This window comes from Paramormyrops kingsleyae, chromosome 6 (assembly GCF_048594095.1).
Source record: "Paramormyrops kingsleyae isolate MSU_618 chromosome 6, PKINGS_0.4, whole genome shotgun sequence".
NCBI classification, from domain to species: Eukaryota; Metazoa; Chordata; class Actinopteri; order Osteoglossiformes; family Mormyridae; genus Paramormyrops; species Paramormyrops kingsleyae.
Window position 1 is genome coordinate 4116693 of NC_132802.1, and position 24118 is coordinate 4140810.

The following is a 24118-nucleotide window of genomic DNA, read 5'->3' on the forward strand; positions in this document are numbered from 1 at the left end:
ATGCAACGCGACACCGCCGGTGACACATGACATTCACGGTGGCCAGCACTGATGGCGGTTGCTCATCGGCGGATTCCACAGTGCTGATGATGCGGTGTTTCCCCCACGTGCAGAGGAGTGTGCATGAGGGGGTGAGAGAGAGAGACAGAGAGTGAGAGGACACGGGTGAAAATGTGCTGCTGCGCGGAAGCGAATCAGATGAAAGCATGGAGGTGCAGGCATTGCAAGCAGAAGCTTCGGGGCGCTAGATCAGTTAAGTACGGCAGCCCTGAAAGTCCAGATCACGTCAACATCAACACAACGGAAAAACATTACGAAGGCACAAAACATAAGGATAAAAAATTAAGCAAATAAAATTTTTAAATGTGCTTTCTTAATGCATTGCAGTTTTCAAAACAGAAGTGCGCCATGCCACAGCGGGCAGTATTCAGCTCTCTCTGACACCGATATCTATGGTAGCTGATTAGTGTCCACAGGTAACAAATTCAGAAAACACTTACTCATGTTAAATGGGATTTAGAATTAGATTGAGAGCAGTGTCATAAACAGACAAAAATGAGTCTGTTGGTGGACATAGTTGACTGAATCACTTTTCTGTCATGGCTACTTTTTTTAAACCCATTAAACAGATATTAGCATACACTGATTCTTGAATTTATTTTGAGAGTTGTGTTCGGAGTAAAGAAAATGTCTATAGTGAATAGCTGTATATTTGCAAACAAGGACGGAAGCCCACACATTACTTTAATAAGGCTGGTACCTCACATGTGTTCTCCTAATGTGTCGCGCTAACATGAAGGAACATGCTAACTACGTTAGCGACATGCTAATTACGTTAGCAACTTACATAGTTGGAACCATGCAACTGAATTAGTCCAGCTATGTAAGTTGCTAATGGGAACTCTTGTGAAACGCATCCTGGTTTGATTGTAGCTGTGATTCTGAAATTCAGTGGAACATCATGACCAAAGCTTTCGCGTTGCTTTGAACCAGGAAGGGGTAATTTAGGTCTCTATTTAAAAACTTTAATAGAACCCTAATTTTAATGCCTGACAAGTTGATATAAACAGTATTGTTTCGTCCTATATCTCATTCTGAAAATATATCAACATGCCACCCAGGTACCACCCAGCCCTAATAGTCCGTCTCGTATTCTCTAGCTGAATACTGCACAACCTTGATCAGTGCGTTGAATACTGCCCCCTGTGGCATGGAGTGCTTCCATTTCGAAAACCACAACACATTAAGAAAACAACACATTAGGAGAACAAAACACATTAAGAGAACATTAAAATTAGATTTGTTTAATGTTTTGTCTTGATGTTTTTGCGTCGTCTTAATGTCTTTGCGTTGCGTTAATGTTTTTGCATTGTGTTAATGTTGAGGTACTCTGGCCCTTCAGGGACACTGTAGATAAGAGGCATCAGATCAGATGATCGTCAGTTACCGGTCAGGCACCCAGAATCACCCAAAGGCACGCTGTGCTAACGATCGCCAGCAAGGCACATCCGTGTGGCAGCACGACTGAATCCAACAAGCCACAAGGAAGCCCCCATATGGATGAGACAGACGAAGAAGAGAGCCTTGGGCAATCAGTGCATGTGCAATGGGCTCTGTGCACGTGGGACATAGCTGACAGGAAAGTCCAGAAAAAAAATGCCGTTCACACACGATACCTTGTACTTTCCCAGTTATCTCAAAAATTTACGTTCTCCATTTAACAAAGATAGTGTTTGTTATTTGCATATGTTTGTCATTATTTCTTCAGATTTCCAGCTAATGAATCATAACCCCCCCCCCCCACAATATACAGTCAAGGTTGTCTTGCTCCTGGGGAATGCCAGACTTCCCCCCGCCCCAAGTTGATCAGCTAAATGAAAAGAAGCAGCTAGGCTTCCAGGAAAGACAATACATCAGAGATGAGGCCACCTTCCAACAGTGGGGTCTATTGTAACTTGCAGTCTGACACATTTGCGATTCCCCACAGGTTTGCACTTTAGACCTGCGCTCTTCAGGCACATACAGGTGTGCCCAGCCATAGCGTACAATTGCCTGGGACTGATGCTTCAATCTGCACACGCAAGACCCATTTCAGAAATACAACTAAAATTGTTTATAACTTTAGTTGCATACGGTATGATTAAAATAATTATTTAATAGTTAAGACTATGACATAATTAATTACAAAATTGGACACTTGTTTTATTTCTCCCATTTATAAATGTTCTTTAATGGATAACACATTTTTCATTTAATTTTATTTCATATTATGCTGAATTTAAATACTACTGTTTGACTAACAGCTGTGACAAGAAATGGCTGACAAATGACATAGCTAACATGTATTTTAAAATGGACATTTGAAGACCCTGTCCTGCAGGTCAGAAAGGTTAACCAGCTTTACCGGAGGGACTGGAAGATTCTAACCCTAACCCTAACCCTAACCCTAATCACAGTGATGCTTGATGCTGCTCAGATCAGGTCCCCTGTTACTGAAATGCCACTGCAGGGACAACTCTGACTGGAAAACAGGTTTAAAAGCAGCCACATGACCCCAGCTACATTAATCCTAAGTGACATTCAGGCTTGAACTCATTTATAGAGCAGAATATAGGAGCAGCACTGGTTAAACTCCCTATGGTGAAATCCGTCACAGGATCTGAATCCTGCCAACTAAATGTAACTGGTTTAAAAACTGTGCTTGTAAAGTTAACTGATAATAATTAGGTAGTTAAGAACTGTTTCAACATAACATATCATTATAAATTATTATGTAAATTATTACGTATACCATTAAATATTATTCAGCTTTTTATACAATTTACACTTTTTAACATAGACTTTTGCAGTAATATGTATATTAGTGTTAAAATGCACAGTGATATCTTAATACTGTGCAAAGGGTGGCATCCAATGACCAGCTGTGAATCACGGTAGGGTTGCGTGATATCGCATTAAGATTGTATGGTGCATGCTCAATAATCATCGGGGCTTTAGATCACGGCTGTAAATATTTGATCGGAAGTCGGCTTTTCAGTACTATACGGACATTTACTTACATCCACAATTTGGTAAGAAGATTTGTAGTACGGCTGAAATATTAATGAGAGGTGTATTGTGACGCCCTAAAGTATTCTGTATAAATTTGGTGTATACTTATGTTCAATAAATGTGTCGGACTTCAAACTGCAAAATGTACCACCACAACGCTGTTGTCCTTTACCTTGTTTACCCCCTTGTTTACTTGTCTCCTCTTTTAAAAAAATGTTGTGATTGTGGAGCTGTCCCTTTCTTCAACACGACTACAGTGCTTATCGCTTCCAAAACAGTAGTATTTGGCGTGCTCCGCTAACCAAATTTAATAAACATAATGATATAACAAATCAGTTTTACAGAATACTAACTTTTGGGTGTCACAGTACATCTCTCATTAATATTTCAGGTGTACAGCACTGAAAAGACAAATGTTCACACCCGCCATCGAAAACCCTGAGGGTTATTGCGCACGTGCCATATAATTGCAGTTATACCATGATGTGACATCACGCAGCTCTAAATCATGGTCTGCCCTGCTTGCTTCATTTCCCGGCACCACCTCTGGACATGATGTGGGCCGTAACAAAGGTGATATCAGGCTGAATGTACACAAGTTTGCTGTTGTGTACTTGATGAAAGGAAATGACATCAGTATATTATAACATAACTCACTGGTTGTACTCATATTCTTTTGGAAGGTACTCCTTGTGGAATCCAGTAACTGACATGGTGGTCTGAAGAGGCCCCTAGCTTCTCTGTGCTCCCGTGACTTAGCTACTTGGCTCACTTTTCCATTTAAACAAATCTGTGAGCCGTCACCTTCGTGCACAACACTTGCATGCCGCCACTGCATAAACTCGGAAACACTGAAATCACAGTTATGGAATGTCATGATCCAACAGGAGTGCTGGACAGGGATGGGATAGCTTTCCCAAAACATGCAGGTCAAGTCAGCATACATCACTGAACAGACTGGACTGGAGTAAGCATTACGGCCAAAGGCTGGATTTAGATTGGTGGAGACGAAAAAAAACAAAAACAATTATTAAACAGGAAGAAAGATCTGGGTGTTGCATGGTAGGGACGAATGTTAACACAGAGCGGGATACCAATATCCCAAGCTTTCTGAAATGTATGGAGTGTAATGTAGACACACAGGCACTTTTTTACCATGAAGAACTGTGGCATTGTGACCACACCAACCCCACACCAGCACAGCCGCCTTTTGTTGCCAAACCACCACAGAGTGAGAACTCAGGGACTGCACACCTGCCAATCCATTCACAAAAGCATCGGGGATATACTACGACCTGGCAGCTTTAAAAGACCCTTTAAATGGGCAAAAATCCTGTAACGCTACGTTTAATAATTAATATAACAGAAGTGCAGCATTCAAACGTTTGACCTTTGCTGCTGTGATTTTTCTGATGCCCATATTATATTGTTGCATGTCAGTAGTAATTTAGGCCAGTTTTCAAAAAAAAAAACAAAAAAAAACAACCCTGTGTGTTTCAGTACATTTTATACTGCAAACTACACAACGCCGCCATGTTTGAACTGCTGAAGACATCGCTAGTAAATTCACAGCTAAAGGGGAGCAACAGAGGAAAAAGCAGCTGGTGTTAGCAATAAGTTTCTAATGGTGATCGTTACAAAGAAATAAACTATACTTAAAAACGGCAAGTTAAAGGATGAATAACTAAATAATCTAGTTACAAAAATGACAACTCAGTTTAAGGACAAATGTATTACGAACTAAGAAACTAACCGGGCAACATTTTAACTTACTTTCAGTTTTCGTTTTGTTTAAACAAATATTAGAGGTGGCATCAATCCGATACCCACTACCTATATCGGACCGATACCTGCAAAAAATATGCTGAATCGGATATGGGGGGGGGGGGGGGGGGAGTAAGAAACAGATACAATTTTTCATCAGAAATACAACGACCCTCAAAACACGTGCAAATGCTTGTAAACAGAAGTGAGGGTCACATGATGGCTAGTTGTTCAGCAACACATGCGTGTCAGGGCTGTCATGGCAACTGTGTGGAAATACCCTAACTCCTTCACCTTGATGCATCTGCTTTTCACCTTCACGGTTTTGGTTATTCGCGAATTGACCGTGAACAATAAAACGGGAATATTTTTGGAGCTTGTCGAAAGACTGCAATGCATAAGCTAAAATCAAACCGAAAATGATCTGGATCAGATAAAACTGAATAAAATGCTAGTATCAAGTGATGGCTTGGGTCCACCGTGCATCTTCGTCTCTGCAGCCAGCCTCACTTGCCTCTTAGCTGTCATTGTGACATTGGAATCTTGGAATCATAGTAACTTTTTAAATTTTCAGTTTTGCCGTTAATTTTGCATTTTTAAAAGAATCCAAAAAAATAGTGCTCCCATTGTGTGCATTAGTTGCTTTGTATATATAGGGGCAAAATTGTTTTGTATATAATATAAAATGGTCTTGATAGGAGTAGATCATTTGACATGCAGTGTCAGTGTACAGTACAGTTCTGTTTATTTATAAATTGCTAATACATAGAGTTTATGTAATTGTTCAGTCTAGCAGACCGTTACAGGTTGATGTTGGTGGGGGGGGGGGGGGGGGGTCGGGGCAAATCAACTACCATTTTCACATTTGTGGGGGTCTTCCTTCCCTAACCTTCTCAAATGTCAAGAGGGTCTGTACGCTGAAGGAAGAAAAAAGTAAAACTGCAGAACACGGTAACATTTATACAAACTAGACATCATCAGACTTGTATTCTTTCTATAGTTTGGTCAATTACTACTTAAAAGTTTTATCTGTGCTCCATCGTATAGTTTGTACTGGAAAGTAATGTGTACCTTTGGAATAGAATTATTTTTTTGGGTTATACAGCCCCAGGTTACAATGGTGTTATGTTCTGGTAAACTTATCGTGAGCCAAAAATATCGTAAGGTAAAAATGCATTTTAAGACAGTACACCTAACCTAACAAACATCATAGCCTGGCCTAGCCTACATTTAGCAAAATCATTAACACGAAGCCTATTTTATAAAAAAAAGTGTTGAATATCTCATGTTATTTACTGAAAAATGTACTGAATGTGAAAAACATTTACCCATCGTGAAGCCAAAATATCGTAACATTAATTAATATCGTAACCCAGGGAGTGATATTTTTATGATTGGTTTCTTTATTATATTTAATTTGCACAAGTCCACTTTAAGAAATATTTCTGTTCATTTATGTGAAAGGTGTTACTGAATAAAACAAAGAACCAGATTTGTGTAAATCATGTTGGTCATGGAATTCTTCCTGTAGTGTAGCGGCGAAGGTCTTGTTAGAGTGACCTCAACCTTTGAGACCTTAATCCTTAGCTTAGGCAAACATTAAATGCAGATCATTTGCCATGTTAACTGAAATGTACTGAGACAAATATCTCATGTAATGCTTAGTAGTTGATGGGGGGATATCAGATTTGTATTGGTACCAGCAGATACTCAAACTTTTTATATTGGGATCAGACCAGAAAAATTGTATCTTGTCATCTGTAATAGATATGTATGTCACTGTGCATCCATCTTGCCTTGGCTATTTAGTTACATACAGAGGAATTTTACATTTCGAAGTGCATATTTAAAATATCCTTTTCAAGACCTAAGAAGCAACATGATAATCTCAATGGGTAACAATGAAATTTCAATGTACTACACACACCCCAAGATCCTGATCATGATACGTAACTAGAAGATAGATGTACTATACACACAGTTTCATTTCTGTGCTGTCCAAAACTGGAAAAAAGCCCAACTTGTCTCTATTTGCCCACCAAATCTACTGCCATTTTTTTTTAGCAAATCTGCCAGGTGGTGACGAAGACATTTTGCAGCCCCAAGACCCTCTCAACATTGAGACTTGGCAGGAATGCAGTTCTGAGTCAGAAACACCTAAAAAGGTGCCAGCGACAAACCATTTTTAAAATTAAAGCTGAGATAGAAACTTGTTTTTCCATTTCATACAATCCACACATCTCAGAACTGACTACTGAAATCTTACTCGGCCAGTTCCACTCAACATACCCATTACTCACCCTCACTGTGTTGACTTCCGGCGCTGCCACTGTGGAAACTGTGGCAGGGGTCAGAGTACCCCGGGGGAAAGGTAGGGGGCGCTGCGGGGAACGGTGGGTATGGGAACGGCTGCCCTCCCATTGGCCACGGATTGGCGGCTGGCGGGGGAAGCGGCGCTAGGGTGTCCTGCTCAGAGCCCCCTCCACTGGAGCTCTCGTTCAGATTGAGGGCCGCCATGTCTGAGGGAAGCACAGAGAGTCAGTCATTCTTCTGCCACGTCTGATCATTGCCCAGGATTAGGCCTCGTACAGACGTAACAGCGGCAGTACTTTGGCAAAGGTCCCCGAAGGTATAGTAGCACTGCTCGGAGAAGGTGATCTTGTTGACGGTGTGCCTCAGGTAGCCGTGTTTCAGCAGGCTGCTAGCGTACTTCCTGGCGTCTCTGCGGTCTTTGAAGCCCTCCACTCTTGAGTATAGCCAGTCCACAACATCAGCACCTGACAGAGATACTGGAGCTCAGGCCTCGTCATTTTTCATTGTGCTACGGATGCTACCATTGTAATAACCTACCAAGAACTATACAATTAATACAGAAATACTGTAATGATGCAGTACTACAATTGCCCTATTAATACTACAGTAGTACACCCTACTACCATACTATTCAATTCAATTCATTTTTACATAGCAAAAGAAGGAGCTTTACGTGAGTGTGCCTTTCCATCAAGATTTATACAGAATAATTGAAGAACAGGGAAAAAGATTGACAAATAAAAGAAAATTTAAACAAATAATACTAATATTCAAATAGTTACTACATCCCTATGAACACCACTGATATTCTTAAGGTAACCCCTGCTTTACTTTCTGATCTTAAATCTGTGTCAGTTTCTGGACTTTTCCGCATCCTTACCAATGACAGCATTGGCTATGGTGATTTTCAGCCACATTCTGTCTCGGATCTCCAGCCCCGAGTCGGGAAGCTGCATCACCTTCACAATCGTGGCCATGTCGGTTTTGCTCACTGACAGTGGCAGGTCATCGCACTCTGCAGGGACAAGGCGACAACCCGTGCAAGTTAGGCTCATTGCAATGCCCTCAAGAAGCAGTTTAGACCCGTGTTTCTAGACCACTGGTCTGCAGTCCAGTAGCGGGATGGGGGCGGCCTGTAGAGGGCCGTGGAACCCTGACAAGAAAACACGGTTCAGTCCATAATGGGTCACTACATGGATGCAAACTGATCTCTTGTCTGGGAAAATTCCCCAGTTGGTGAAATTTACTGAGGGTATAGGGCTGTAAACGATATTCCGACTTATAGTCATCTAAAATTTAAACGGTAAGAAAATGAGAAACTTCTATAAATTGTCCATAAAGGGCACTGCTTGATAGCATGCATCAGCCTATCACATTACAGAAATGAATGCAACCAATCATAAAGTAATCTTTTATGAACAGACAACCTATGCCAAAGAAATGGACAGCAAGGTTTACTGAGTTAGCGGCGCACGGCACATGCACTTGCTTTGGTAATATCGTGGAAGAGATAAGCGTAGAGATAAGAGCACAGTGCTCTCAGAGGAAGTTCCAAGTGTTTGTGACGAAAGTGACGGCTTGGGTGATAACTCTACCAGTGATGTCAAACCCATGCCCTGGAGTCAGAGAAAAACAACCCGCGACAAACCGTGCTGTCAGCGTTTTATAGTGTCATGCGACTCAATAAACAAGTTTATTTTTATATTATTTATTTATTATTATTTATTATTTATTTCAGTTTGCAGTCTGTTCAATTTGTTGCCTTCATTCGTGTTCTGAACCAGTTTAAGGGGCATTCTAAGAGAAGTGCAAGCAAAAGTGAAGTCTTGGAAAAAAAGAAATAATGACCTGTAATATATATATAATTATACACTCACCTAAAGGATTATTAGGAACACCTGTTCAATTTCTCATTAATGCAATTATCTAATCAACCAATCACATGGCAGTTGCTTCAATGCATTTAGGGGTGTGGTCCTGGTCAAGACAATCTCCTGAACTCCAAACTGAATGTCAGAATGGGAAAGAAAGGTGATTTAAGCAATTTTGAGCGTGGCATGGTTGTTGGTGCCAGATGGGCCGGTCTGAGTATTTCACAATCTGCTCAGTTACTGGGATTTTCACGCACAACCATTTCTAGGGTTTACAAAGAATGGTGTGCAAAGGGAAAAACATCCAGTATGCGGCAGTCCTGTGGGCGAAAATGCCTTGTTGATGCTAGAGGTCAGAGGAGAATGGGCTGACTGATTCAAGCTGATAGAAGAGCAACTTTGACTGAAATAACCACTTGTTACAACCGAGGTATGCAGCAAAGCATTTGTGAAGCCACAACACGCACAACCTTGCGGATGGGCTACAACAGCAGAAGACCCCACCGGGTACCTCTCATCTCCATTACAAATAGGAAAAAGAGGCTACAATTTGCACAAGCTCACCAAAATTGGACAGTTGAAGACTGGAAAAATGTTGCCTGGTCTGATGAGTCTCGATTTCTGTTGAGACATTCAAATGGTAGAGTCAGAATTTGGCATAAACAGAATGAGAACATGGATCCATCATGCCTTGTTACCACTGTGCAGGCTGGTGGTGGTGGTGTTATGGTGTGGGGGATGTTTTCTTGGCACACTTTAGGAACCTTAGTGCCAATTGGGCATCGTTTAAATGCCACGGCCTACCTGAGCATTGTTTCTGACCATGTCCATCCCTTTATGACCACCATGTACCCATCCTCTGATGGCTACTTCCAGCAGGATAATGCACCATGTCACAAAGCTCGAATCATTTCAAATTGGTTTCTTGAACATGACAATGAGTTCACTGTACTACAATGGCCCCCACAGTCACCAGATCTCAACCCAATAGAGCATCTTTGGGATGTGGTGGAACGGGAGCTTCGTGCCATGGATGTGCATCCCACAAATCTCCATCAACTGCAAGATGCTATCCTATCAATATGGGCCAACATTTCTAAAGAATGCTTTCAGCACCTTGTTGAATCAATGCCACGTAGAATTAAGGCAGTTCTGAAGGCGAAAGGGGGTCAAACACCGTATTAGTATGGTGTTCCTAATAATCCTTTAGGTGAGTGTATATAAAGAAAATTTACAATACCGACTGATTTGAAGAAAAAAATGTAATAAAACATTTTGCCATATTACCCGGTAATACGAGGCCAACCCTGTTTAGTGCAATTTATCCAGGGGGCAGAGTCGGCACACGGCCTGGGCAGACCTGGCATTTTCCTGCTTTCCCCAGCTTTACTTTAATTTCTGCATGTTTTTAGCAAGCACCAACATCAAACGAAACACCAAACACTGGAAATAACAAATACGGCTCTGTTGAAGCTTAAAGCACATTGTGGCCTCTTGTCACATGCAATCGGCACGCTGCCAGTGTCAGACCGGTAATTCTGTGGAGACACAAGCACGGCACCAGGTAATCGGCACTGGCAAAGCATAGTCCCAAATTAAGTACCGGTTTGGCACCAGCACCGCTAGGGCAGACACGGTGAAGGATTTTCCCCTGCTTTTTTAAACGAGGTAAAAGAGGATCTTGCACCAGATGGTACTCTATCCACCTACATGGCAGATGACGGTCTTTGCTTAGTATGAATTCTACCGTATGATGTCACCCGCAACCCTCTTATTCTTGGTCGGGAAGAGGCGTTTTTTGCTAGTTTTACCAGGGGCACTTGACTGACACCCCCAGGTCAATGAAATTTGGCAAGGGGGAAGCCCCGACCCGTGGTCAGTAAAATTTACCAAGGGAGAACCCCGGGGCTGCTGACAGGTTGAGAAACCCTGGTTTAGGCAACAACAGCACCACCTAGTGGGCAAATCTTTATGCAAAAACCTCCTAACCCTGAGATAATAATTAATAATGAAACCACTGATAAAGTCAGTAGTTTTTAGGATCAAAGTCTCCAGCACAAGAAGCGCCTCTGGCATGCGGAGTTGACCGTACCGTAGTGTGGGTATGGCCCCGTCAAGGCGGTGGTGTGGGAGATCCAGGCTGCTGGGTCTATGGGCCTCACCGGCTCAGCTGCAGGGGCAAACGGATACAAGGAGGAAGGGGAACCCATGAGAACCGCGACTGGGGGCCATTTGGTACATGGGCGGCAGGGGTGACGGCACCAGCGGCCAAACTCCCTCACCCCTGGGGATGGTGAAGTAGCTGCGGGGTGACGGATCCCAGCACTTGGCCACCGTCAGGCTGATGGGCCTGCAAGACAGGAGGGACCGGTCAGGGGGCGGAGGCGGTGACGTGGCCCAGTTTACCCCAGGGAGCGCCAGGGACTCTCCATCCCCGGTCAGCCTGATTTCACTTTCGGTTCCTGGTTTCTGTTCTCAGAACAGTTACTCATATTGTGGGATGTTAGATAAGATTGTGGCTTAATATTAGAAAGCCCAAACACAGATTACAAACCATAAAGTCATACAGACACATGAACTTTGGTTGCGGGGGTCCAACAGGAATGAATAAACAAAGGTATCCTGCTGTCTACTGAAAGCAACAGCATTAGTGCAGTGACCACAGATATGAGGTGGTAATCCCAGTTATAGTCCCTTTAATCCCATCCATCTGAACAACTGGATTAAAATGATATGCCCGTTTTACTAAAAAATTAGAAGTCACTGTCAAATAAACAGCTAAATTTCATTTCTGTTAGGAGAGCTATATTTAAAGAGCAACAGTCCATAGCAGAACTAAGCTGTCCAGTCACCACCTCTGCACTGGTCATACCCGGTCTTGGAGACGATCTCTCGTAGGATCCTCACCGCGTCATCATTACTCATGTTCTCGAAGTTCACGTCGTTGACCTATGAGGATGCAGTACCAGAGTCAGCCACTAGTGGCAGGATACAGGCGTATGCAATAAACAACATGAAAGGCTCGAGTGACTTCGGTGTCAATGGTGTAAAAACGGATGTGTGATGAGAAATTTCATATCAAACATTTAAATTATAATGAATAAAAACATGACATAAATAACAGTAACTTTGACCTTTTTCTTTTCACAGTTTTCATCTGTGAAAAAATAAAGGCAACTGCAAGATTTTTTTTCTTTGTCACAGCTCGGTGACACTGCGGCAGTGAGAAACATGGCTGTTTAACAGCAGTAAAAGTGCACCTCAGAAAAAAAGAATAACCCTCACGTCAATGAATTCCAATACTAGCCAGCAGGTGGCGATCACAGAAAACATTGGTTTTGGGTAGCTGGCCTGCATGGGAATAATGAGGTGTCTGGATATTCATAAGTGATTCTTTACTGTCTTCTGATTACTGCGGGGCCCATGAGACGCCATGCTGGCACGGTCTCATACATGATCTGGCTACTGGAGGTTTCACAGTTACCATAGCCTTGCTGGTTGTGGTGTGTAGCCAAATTTTGAGCTATTCTGCTGTTGAAATAGAAGGACAGAACGCGGTAGAAAGTTCCGAATTTTTTTCTGACTGTCAGGAAGTAGTGGGCATGAATCATGGATAGCGGACAGATGTTCTTCTCGCTCACTCCCAGCCGAAGGAAATGATATTCAAGAATCCAAATTTGGCAAGTATTTTTATCCGAGTGGAACAGGATCACTTAGAACAGGCTCTGCCAGTATCCCCTTCCTGCATCCATCAGTAACTTCAGCCACTGTCAGACTGCGTCAGGTATGTGTATCTGTTCAGCTGCCTGACCGCCACATACTTTGACAAAGGCCCCCTAATCCGTCATAGACCAACTAACTGGCTTTATGAGTGGCTGACCGCAGGGGATAGATATTGGGAAAAAGAGAAAAAGGCACCAAACGTCATCATTGTTTGGCTGCCAGGAAAGATGCCACCGGGGAGACCCTTTTAAAAGACGTTTATTTCAAGCACAGGATGCAACCTTATAGCAGAGCCCACCGGGATGGGATGCTGTCGTCCAGGCGACTGGGAGTCTCTCAGCAGGGAGAGCGTCATCCTGCCAAATGGCCCCGGCTGAAAGTGGCACCAACATGATCCGCTTACCTGTAACAGCATGTCTCCTGGCTCGATCCTGCCATCTGCTGCCACGGCACCCCCCTTCATGATGGAGCCAATGTAGATGCCCCCATCCCCGCGGTCGTTGCTCTGTCCGACTATACTGATACCCAGGAAGTTGTACTTTTCTGTCAGGGGACAGGGGGGGATATACTCAAACCACACAGCACCCCTCTAAACAGGCCAGCAACAGCAGGAAGGACAAAAAGGATTCCTTACCCATATTTAGGGTGACAGTGATGATATTAAGGCTCATTGTAGAGTCGGTGATACTGCTGAACGAGGATGACTGTGGTAAGAGGAATGAGACGCGGACAGTGAACATCACACGCAGTCACACACCTATCAAACCTTCAGCTCCACACCCATCCAAGTGTGGGACGCAGCCATTAGCATGTTGCTAAATGTAAAATGCTCTATGCGCATGTGCTAAGTGTCCCAGAAGTACATCTCAGAAGAACTGGATCCTCGTGGAGCACGTCAGTGCCATGCTCACCCGATCCATCTTGGCTACTTTGTGTCTCCTTCGCCGGCGCTTGTGTCTCCGCATCAGACGGGAGGAGGAGCTCTGTTCTGTAGAGCTGCTGAGTCTGTGGGGGGGGGGGGGGGGGGCGGGGGGTGCGAGATGAAGGAGACGCAAATGAAGAGGGGAATGGAGGCGGAGGCGCCGGTGAATGAGGAGAGCGAGAAGGAGAGTGACGAAGGGGGAGAGAGGGGGAATGAAGAGAATGAGGGGCAGGCAGAATGAAAGAGAGGAAGATGGCGATGAATATGGGGTGAGAGGGTATCCGAAAAAAGACAATGACAGGTGAAGAGAAAGAGAGGAAGTGTTATTGTGCAGAGGGAAGGCTGCAACAGCAAAGGTAAGCAGCAATTTTCAACATGAAAACTGCTCTCTTTTCAATATTCAGTCATCAAGGGTTGCAGGGTTAATAGTTTTTTGTAGTGACAGATGTGACATCACTGGGAATGACTTCACTTGGGAGCATTGCTAGGGCTGTGTTAGGGGGGCTTTAGCCCCGCCCCCAAATAAACAAACAAATAAATGTACACTAATTAGTTTAAATTATGCGATCTCATTCATTATCATTAAAATCAGACCCCCCAAATAAAGGCTTAGTCTCAACCTTTTATAAATCGCCTGGTTTAACTCATGCATTAGACTAGATTAATATGCTAAGCAACTGTAATAATAATAAAAATATAAGAAATAACAATAATTTGTGCATGGTCTAGTTTGGACTGATACTCAGTGGATGTCCTCTGTGGTCCTGCCTGAGTGTCATGGAATCAATGAGCCCAATAATCTACCAAACTTCATGCTGCTGCAAGCGTGTGGATATAGGTTCTGGGCACCTGCTGGCATCCTCATCCTCCTCGCTATCGATGAAGGAGCTGGACTCCAGCTCGCTGCTCATCATGGACGTGCTGTCGTAGCCCATGGCCGAGTCGCGTGCCGCTCGCTCGACTTTGGAGTGGCCGTTCACACGGGAGACTAGGGGAGACAGCACAGAGACAGAGCACCTTAGGGCCACGCAGAGGTCTTCACTCCATTAAAACAGAAACAAAACACTCAAGGAAAACTATGGTTACATCCCAAAACTGTTTTCGATGGCTCCCTCGCTCCCTCCCTCGATGACTCGCTATCGAAAGTTCACAAATTTGACGAGGGAAGGAACGGGTGAGTGAGTGAGGCAGGGAGGGAGGGAGGGAGGGAGGGAGGATGGTAGCATGGACAAAAAGTGGTATTGGGACACACTTGCAGCCTCGATGACTTACCATGGTCCGCCTATATGTATGAAGTCATCACTGAAGTAGAAGGTTTAACGCCATGTTAAATACGAGTGTCCCACATTTACAGAGTTATGCACCTTCCTGAACACCATCTCTGAATCACCTCCCACTTGGATAGATACAGCAATGTCGGGGGCGGAGCCAAGTGTCAGGACAATTGGCTGGAAGGACCTCACATGCTGATAAAGTGTCGGGGTACCTTTCTACAGCCCTCTTCAGCTGCAGGTAAGCATTGCTAATGTCACTCAAATACACGTCTCATCCCACAAATTTCTCTACACTGCTGGGTTTGGGCAGCACAGGATGACGCGTTAACACAAACACCCGAGGAGCTCTGTGGCTGTCAGCACACACACTTAACTGACTGCTGACAGGGAGGAACAGCAACAGTTGTTTTAGCATCACCACTACTAATGCAGAAGAATCCTAGTGTTGATGGAATTTGGTCCTTGGGGAAAAATTGTTTGAGACCCCTGCCTTGAGAGCATCCCCAACCAGCCATACTGAAATGACACTGCAAGACAGGGATTTTAATACTATGCATTAATGTAAATTATATCAAAGGTTATTCATTATGAAGCCCACTGCACACCAGCTAATCTAATGAGCATCAGAAGCTCTACTTTCAGTCAGAACTTTTTCAATCTTGAATCTTTACTTTTAAGGCAACACACATTCATACAAACATAATGTATGAATTTACTGCATGGCCTTGTTGCACTATGCATATTGTCACACACTTTATCACATCTTAGTCTGTCAATAATGTAAAATATGCAAAGAATGCCCAACAACAGCAGCTCACAGACCCTCTATCAGAAGTGACTACACCTTGATGCAGCACTGACAGTTTCTGTCGTGACCGGGGACAGCTGCAGTCCTGGTTTCTACTGCAGAACCTTCAGGCTAAATGTGCAGCTTTAGCCGACTAGGTGCACATGTGGCTAGAGAGCCAAATGCGAAGATGCACGCTAAGCTAAATGTTAGAGGATGACACCACCTGCTCCGGAACATGCTTACAGTGGGGGCTACTAAAATAAGACAAGGGTCCTACATACAGGATGTGCAATCAGGCTACTTCAAAAAATGACATGGAGGCATTTCCCCTTCAGCATGGGAAATGCACTCCATCACCACACACATTCAGCATGTGAGCTGTGGACTTCAAGATGGCCGCCATAATGAAGATGCATGGCAGTGTTTGCAGTGGAAGTCACAGCCGTGGACAAGGACCGCTGGTGTGAAGTCCTGTGTGAGGCGAGTGTTTTAACACAGTGGGGTGTCAGGTGGAGGTGGAGGTGAAGAATGGGGGTCCTTTCAAAACCTTCTCTGCCATCTACAGTGCTCACAGAAAGTCTTGGGACGCTTGCTTCATTTAGTAAAGAATATTGCAGATTTGTTGGTTTTATAACAAAAACCAACTTCATTCGTTTTACTGAAAATATACATCACATCCAAGTACTAATAAACTAGGACGCAAATTATAACTCTAAAAGTTAATTGATAAGCATCATTGGGTGCTTTTAATCAGTAGCACCTTCACAATAACATAAAACACCAAACATTTATGTTTAGTGTCCCTGTGAGACAGGGGTGTCAGAAGCATTTTGAATGTGGGGGGGGGGCACACTGGCATAAAACTAATATTTTATGTTAAATGTGGGGGGGTCCAAACAAATAATTATGAAATGTGAGGGGGACACGTCCCCCTAAGATTTAAAGGTGGCGACGCCCATGCTTGAGAGCCAGTCACTACAACTGCAATTTAACAACAAAATTGCAAGAACAAAACTAATGGGAAAAAAATGATAACACTTAATAACAAGAAAATGTCTGTGAAGAAGATATGCTAAACATTGCTGGTCAATGTACTTTTATTGTAACATTCTGAGTCCCCACCCATTCATTTATGTCCATTGTAGTGGACATGTTGTTTCTGCATCTATCTTTTCACTGATGTAAGGAAACATATTTATTTCTGTTGTACACTAAAGAGGACATGCTGTGAAATTAAAAATAAAAATACATTTGAAAAAATCTAAATTGTAAGATGTCTTGTTTCCTCCAAAGACAAATAACCTATAATTGAAGGACACTTTTTTCCTTGGGTCTCAGGAGGATATAACCAGTAAATCCGCAACACTGTTACAGAATTTAGCAAGCATCCCAAGACTTTCTGTGAGCCCTGTACATCTCACCAGCTGCACCCTACATCCACCTCCTCATCTTCGGCTGTAATTAATCCACATTAATTAATGTCATTTCTGCTAATGAGGCGGCCGTAGAGGCGAGGAGGTTTGGGGCTGGTGGGTGAGAGCTGCTGTTTCTGTGATAATCAGTGCGGCTTCGACTGGAGTGAGTGTGCCAGGGATGGCTCTCCTCCCCTCTCCTCTCCTCTCCTCTATTCCCTTCCCCTGTGTTCCCCTCTGCTCCGCTACCCTCCCCTCTGCTCCTCTCCCCTCTGCTCCCCTCTCCTCCGCTCCCTTCCCCTCTACTCCGCTCCCCTCTGCTCCCTTCCCCTCTCCTCTCCTCCCTTCCCCTCTGCTCCCCTCTGCTCCCTTCCCCTCTCCTCCCCTCTCCTCCCCTCCCTAGCGGAGGGACAGCATCACATACACGTCCAAGTGCAAAACACCACATGCTCTTATGAAAGCAGCCCATCTGCTGTCAGCATTACGACAGAGGGGGCCTGTGTTAAGGCAGGAAGCTGTGCATGTTAAAGCAGGAAGCTGTGCATGTTAAAGCAGGAAGCTGTGCAAGTTAAAGCAGGAAGCTGTGCATGTTAAAGCAGGCAGCTGTGCAGCTGTGCATGTTAAAGCAGGAAGTTGTGCATGTTAAAGCAGGCAGCTGTGCATGTTACAGCAGGCAGCTGTGCAGCTGTGCATGTTAAAGCAGAAAGTTGTGCATGTTAAAGCAGGCAGCTGTGCATGTTAAAGCAGGAAGCTGTGCATGTTAAAGCAGGAAGCTGTGCATGTTAAAGCAGGAAGCTGTGCATGTTAAAGCAGGCAGCTGTGCATGTTAAAGCAGGAAGCTGTGCATGTTAAAGCAGAAAGCTGTGCATGTTAAAGCAGGAAGCTGTGCAAGTTAAAGCAGGAAGCTGTGCATGTTAAAGCAGGCAGCTGTGCAGCTGTGCATGTTAAAGCAGGAAGCTGTGCATGTTAAAGCAGGAAGCTGTGCATGTTAAAGCAGGCAGCTGTGCATGTTAAAGCAGGCAGCTGTGCATGTTAAAGCAGGAAGTTGTGCATGTTAAAGCAGGAAGCTGTGCATGTTAAAGCAGGCAGCTGTGCATGTTAAAGCAGGAAGTTGTGCATGTTAAAGCAGGAAGCTGTGCATGTTAAAGCAGGCAGCTGTGCATGTTAAAGCAGGAAGTTGTGCATGTTAAAGCAGGCAGCTGTGCATGTTAAAGCAGGAAGCTGTGCATGTTAAAGCAGGAAGCTGTGCATGTTAAAGCAGGCAGCTGTGCATGTTAAAGCAGGAAGTTGTGCATGTTAAAGCAGGAAGCTGTGCATGTTAAAGCAGGAAGCTGTGCACGTTAAAGCAGAAAGCTGTGCATGTTAAAGCAGGCAGCTGTGCATGTTAAAGCAGAGAGCTGTGCATGTTAAAGCAGGAAGCTGTGCATGTTAGAGCAGAAAGCTGTGCATGTTAAAGCAGGCAGCTGTGCATGTTGAAGCAGGAAGCTGTGCATGTTAAAGCAGGCAGCTGTGCATGATAATCCTTGATTTAGCTGAAGTTATATACTAAACCCCAACAATTTTTCCCAGAAGGTCAAATTGCATCAACACTCCATCTGATGGGGGGATTTTATTTTAGATTTGTATGGATACAGACCAGAGTCCACCAGTTGGTGAACATGGCACTAATAGGAGAGTTGATGTCCCTGTCCAGCCTGTTCCTCCACACCGAGGACACACCAGCAACGTGAACAGAGACATCACGTTTTCATAAGAAATGAAGAGAGACACCACATTTTCATTAGACCAGTATTCCCTGCAAAGCACTGTAGTATTCAACAGGGACTGACCACGACCCAACTGGACAACTGCACACACACACACACACACACACACACACATTCTACAGCTGAAATGAATCCCAAACTGAAACCAGAATCTGTCTGGATATAGAATAACCCAAATGACCTTTGAAAAAACAGAAATGCACAATTTGTCTGTATTTCCAGCAGGACACCTTCAGATGAATCTTTAGATCTCTGCCTTATATTAGTGATCATATTCGACGTTGAATCAAACAAAGTCATATTAGATAATTTATCCATCCATCCATACATCCATCAACCACTTATCCAGCCTGGAGCCGGTTCCAGAGCCCAGAGTTATACCAAAGAAAAGCATAAGCCATCTGGGTCATTTAAAAAAATATGTTTTCCCTGGCATTACAGCCCCTGCTTTCTTGGAAATGCATCACGGCTCCGGGGCTGACCGCCCCTCAGAAAAGACAGCCCTTCCCCGCATCCACCAGAGAGGGCGCTCTCACGGCAACAGTAATGCAGGGCAAGTCTAAAGTAAAATGTAACCTGAAATTATTGGTAGCCGTTCGTAATAATCCCAGGAACACGTTCTTAACATTTTTGATGGTTTTCCGGCAAACAAAGTGCTGTTAAAAGGTGAGTACTCTACATCCCTGTCACTCACCAACTCAAAGCATATCATTGGCTAATAATAAGGTGGCCCCCTCTCTATGAATTATGACCCCTCTTAAGCCCCCCACCACAAAAATCCTAGAATTGCCTCTGAATACAGGACGTCCCGCTCGTCCTGTAGAGTTATTAACATGGCATAATTTGGAAGTACGGGATGAGTGACACTCGTGGAGCGGCGGCTGTTCAGGCTGCAGTCGCCGCGGCGGTGGCAGTACTCACATTCGCCTTCCCTGGCCTTCCGCCGGGCGCGTTCCCGCTCTCTCTCTCTACGGTGGCTGAGGAGGGACTCGCTGCCCGTCTCCGTGTCCAGGCCGTCACGGCTGCTCACGGCATTAGCGCTGTAAGTCACACACACACGGCAGCGTCACACCACAGCTGCACGACAGCTATACCCATATTACAATGATAAAGCTCTCCACTCAATGAAAGCTGGATTAAAACTGAAGGCAGTTTTTAACATGCCAAAAGCCTCATTATGTCATTCGTTTTGATTTACAAGCAGTCTGACCAAATATTGTATCTATGGTTTACAAAAATGGTACTATCAGAATATACAATAAAATTTACTTTAAAACACATTCAAATTTGCAATGGTACGATGAAATAGTATACAGGTTCTCTGAGAAAGTGATTATATTCATTTTATTATGCAATTCATATTACATTTTACTTTACTGAATATTAAAAACTAAAGACTATTTAATTTACATTAAAAACTGCAATGTAGCTATCAGTGAAACAAAGGAACTGCAAGTCTGTACTGAGAGCTTGAACACACTACATTTCAGCTGAGAGACTCCCTGTATAGGTCTCCCCCAGGTGGCAAACTGCTGTAATTACACCGTATCTTTAAACTGAGTGCGTGTGAAAAATACCAATTTAACGCAATTCATGTGACAACTGTCAGTTTTTTTTCTTCAACTAACCAAACTGAATTGTTCTATTTCCGTGTTTTAACAACTGTCCACAGCGCCCATCAAGAATAACTAAAATGCAACCCAGTATATCTTGCGCCTGTCCATATGTGACACAGCGCTGTTCAAACAGCGATCCTGTCATGACACAGCGGATGTCACAGTGCTTTGGCATGTGACGACCGAGACCCAGGTAGACAGCAAACAGTCGCACTGGGTCAGACAAATCGAGAGACTGTCGCTGAGTAACCCCACCGGGTCCCCTGGGAAATGCGAACTGGTGTTTTATCGGTATTCTTTATCCTTTAAAGTAATTTTTGCCCATTCAGTATGATGTCAGCATTTGTAATAAAAAAGAAGAGATTTTTAGAGAAAAAAAATCGGTGAAATCGACGGAACGCCCATTATGGGGTGTTCCCCATTCTCGCCACAAGATGGAGCTAGAAACACGCCGACACGCCTACAAGTCATGAGATGGAGGTAAGAGACCAAAGTAGTCAGCAGAGGGCAGAAGGGAGTCAGAATGTGAAACGCTCAATAAAAACAGATACCGTGACTTGACAGATTGCTTGTTCTCAATATAGACCCAGCAATGGTGGCCGCGACGGCAACAAGCTAGCAGCAGTTTCTTTTCTAAATTTAGCCTGCTCCTAAGTTGCTCGGAAAGCATCTTTAATATTGTGCTAGAGTTCAAATCTAGTTTTTAGAGCCAATCCAGTGTACATTAAAAGTAAAAACACCAGCCGTTTTCGTTTCATTCCATTTTTAAAACAAGTAATTTTGCTGGGATAAGCAAATTTTGTGGCTGAGCACATTATGCGGCTTCCCTGGGGAGAAGCTCCCTCAAGATGTTTAGATTATTGCTGCTGTGTTTGGAGCGCGTCCATTATTAAGGGCATCGTAACGGCCAGACGACCAGCAGGCTACAGCCTTGCAGAGATGGCTGAGTCTGTGCCAGGCACATTTAGCCAGAGGTCTGGCACACGCAAGGTCCTTCTCAAAACGTTGTGGTGGGGTGGGGTGGGGGGGTGGTGTTGGTGTAGGCCGTCTCTGTTACTGGTGCTGGTCTCCTGAAAGACATGCATGGTTGCCTTCTGTCCACCAGATGGCATACTCCATATCTCGAACTATGACTAAGGTCAAGAGGGCTAGGTTTGCACATGCGGTAGTGAGCATTCAGCACTGACAGGCAGCCCCGCCCCCTAGTGTGAAACCCACGCCATGCTGAACATACTATTAAGCTTGAATGATTGCTGCTAACCTTGCACTTAAGATACTACAAATCCTTTTAGTTAGACTGAAAAATCTGCAAATATGTTGGTGGTCCAGAGATACTGCTGGTTAAAATCAAAGGTTTGGAAGTGCATATGTATGGTCGTGTGTAAGTTGGCATTTTAGTATAAATGTACATGCATGTACATGCGTGTTGTGAGTGTGTATTATGAAAGTGTGGCGAAGTGCAGGTGCTCACTGGAAGGAAGGTGGTCTGGAGTCCCCGATGCCCCCAGTCCTCTCTAGGGGAGGCGGGAGCTCAGGATGGGTTTCGGTACACTGGGATCCCCCGTCGGAGTGGGCGCTCTCAGCCAGCACGAGCTGACAGCAGACAGAATGCCACAGACAGTCCATCAGATACACTGCAGTTTGCCCCAAGGCAGCCCCCTATCCTAATGGTAGTGATGGACAAAATTACACTTCATGAACCATTTGCTGTATTTTTTCAGCCCACTAGATGGTGCTCTTAGTTAAAAAAAAAAGGGCACAAAGCATGCCCGAAAGCAAACCAAGAGCACCATCTATGGGGTAAAAAAAATACAGCAGACGGTTCATGAAGCATCATTTTGTCGATCACTACCTAACAGCCTCACACCTGGTACCAGGACAGCATCTGGACATTAGCAGATTATATTAATATCCCTCTGACAGTGGTGTAAAACAGCTTATGGAAAGCAGTGCAGGCTGGGTACCAAGCCTATTCTTAAAGGAACAAATAAGAACCTTACAGCGGTCTGCCATGCGGGATCCGTACAGAAGTGGGCAGAGATTAAGGTCCCGGAGCACCCCAGCACCAGCTACAAAGGACTCAGTAATCCATATTTTAATTTCCGTTTATGAATACAAATGGCATCATACAGCTAGAAGTTTCCAGGTTGAAAAACTGTTAGGAGGTGAATTGTTCCACATGGAAATGCTGCATACGTTTCATGATGAAAAAAAATAATAGTTTATCTTGACATTGCACAAAATGTGTAAACAGGATTACGATCTTTGAACTGCTCACACATTACAGTGTTTCTCTGCAGTGCTTTAGAGTCCTTTTTCTAGTCGTTTTTCTAGAAGCTCCCCCAACATTGACTTGAGACAACGTTACTGTCAAAACGTATAGCACCGAGTTCCTCCGAGCTTCCGATTTAGAGCATTAATCTGTATTCAAGTCAGCTTGTACCTCTGCTTTAAAGTGATACCTTCTGCTCTGTGAAACTTTGCTGCTACGGTTTCTGATGTATCATTACGTGATACCGATAATAGTTATAATCTCTGGATTCTCTAAAAGATTCCCATTTAGTGCTGTGCACTGTATTATTAACGACCACAGCAAACAAGATCTTTGAGTTCTGGTATCATGTTATACACATGCTTTAAAATATTAATGTTATTCTCTGTAAAAAATTACCATCCGAAGATCTGAACCTTTAAAGTAAAATACATCACATCAAGGTGCAGCTTATTAGGCGGTGACCGCGTTCTGGTGACTTCATGAAGGGGGGGTGGGGGCACTGCAGAGGCAGTGATGTAACCCGCTCCGTGGCGAGCCTCACAGCCGCATGCGAAGCCACGCCTGCAGGACACCGTCCATCAGCCTTACCCAGGACACCACCCTCCCATTGAAGCAGGGCAGCTTGGCATTGTCGTCAGAAATCTCCTCCTTCACGACCCTGTGGGGTAGAGAGAGAGAGAGAGAGAGAGAGAGGCACATGAGATCAGGTCAGAGCAGCAAGCGATAGGCCCGTAATCCTCTCTCTGCCTTCAGACTCATCCACAAATTCAAGAGGGGCTAGATATCAGCAACTCACATAATTCTGCAAATGAAAGTGAAACTGCATGCACCATAACCTGGAAATCCCGAGGACCCGTCACAACGGACCGCTAAAAAACCACAAATCTCATGTACGCCATCAGTCAAGCTCATCTCAACAGGTTCCGTAATGACTCACACAAAGGAACCCCTACTTTTATACCAAGCAAACAGAATTGATCCACCTGTCACTTTAAATAAACAGACCAGTGAAGTTGACAAATTCACATGGGAACTCTACAAGCGATCAACTCATTAACACGGATTTATTGAGCTGCGGCAGCCTTGGCCACAGTGGTGAAAATCACGTGTATGGAAGCAAACACCAAAAGGGGCGGCAGACCAGAGGAAGAGTCATCCGCCGTGAGAAGTGTCTGTCCGGGGCTGTAAATTCCTGCAGGGGAAACGTCACGCTTGCCCCCTGACCTCACCCAGGGCACACCTGCTGCCCTGGTGTCACATTCTACAGGACTGGCCTGAAGCGGGATGGGGCAGCTACCCACAAGGGACTGGAAGGGGTGACATGTCGGGGGTTGGGACGAG

General features: G+C 44.2%; 1 protein-coding gene across 2 annotated transcripts in view; it reads right to left on the reverse strand.

Annotated features, from left to right (window-relative positions):
• dvl1a (dishevelled segment polarity protein 1a) overlaps positions 1-24118 on the reverse strand; it is a 38048-nt gene that overhangs the window by 3552 nt on the left and 10378 nt on the right. The window contains exons 2-15 of one of the 2 annotated variants that reach the window (XM_072713418.1): positions 23366-23435; positions 21974-22095; positions 19808-19926; positions 14494-14632; positions 13634-13727; positions 13357-13426; positions 13126-13265; positions 11872-11948; positions 11282-11349; positions 11092-11169; positions 9564-9620; positions 8009-8143; positions 7425-7592; positions 7116-7334 (exon numbers count right to left, since the gene is read on the reverse strand). In XM_072713418.1, the coding sequence (XP_072569519.1) occupies positions 7116-7334; positions 7425-7592; positions 8009-8143; positions 9564-9620; positions 11092-11169; positions 11282-11349; positions 11872-11948; positions 13126-13265; positions 13357-13426; positions 13634-13727; positions 14494-14632; positions 19808-19926; positions 21974-22095; positions 23366-23435 (1556 nt within the window). The remainder of the gene's footprint in view (positions 1-7115; positions 7335-7424; positions 7593-8008; positions 8144-9563; positions 9621-11091; positions 11170-11281; positions 11350-11871; positions 11949-13125; positions 13266-13356; positions 13427-13633; positions 13728-14493; positions 14633-19807; positions 19927-21973; positions 22096-23365; positions 23436-24118) is intronic. The other variant, XM_023841487.2, reaches the window with a different exon arrangement.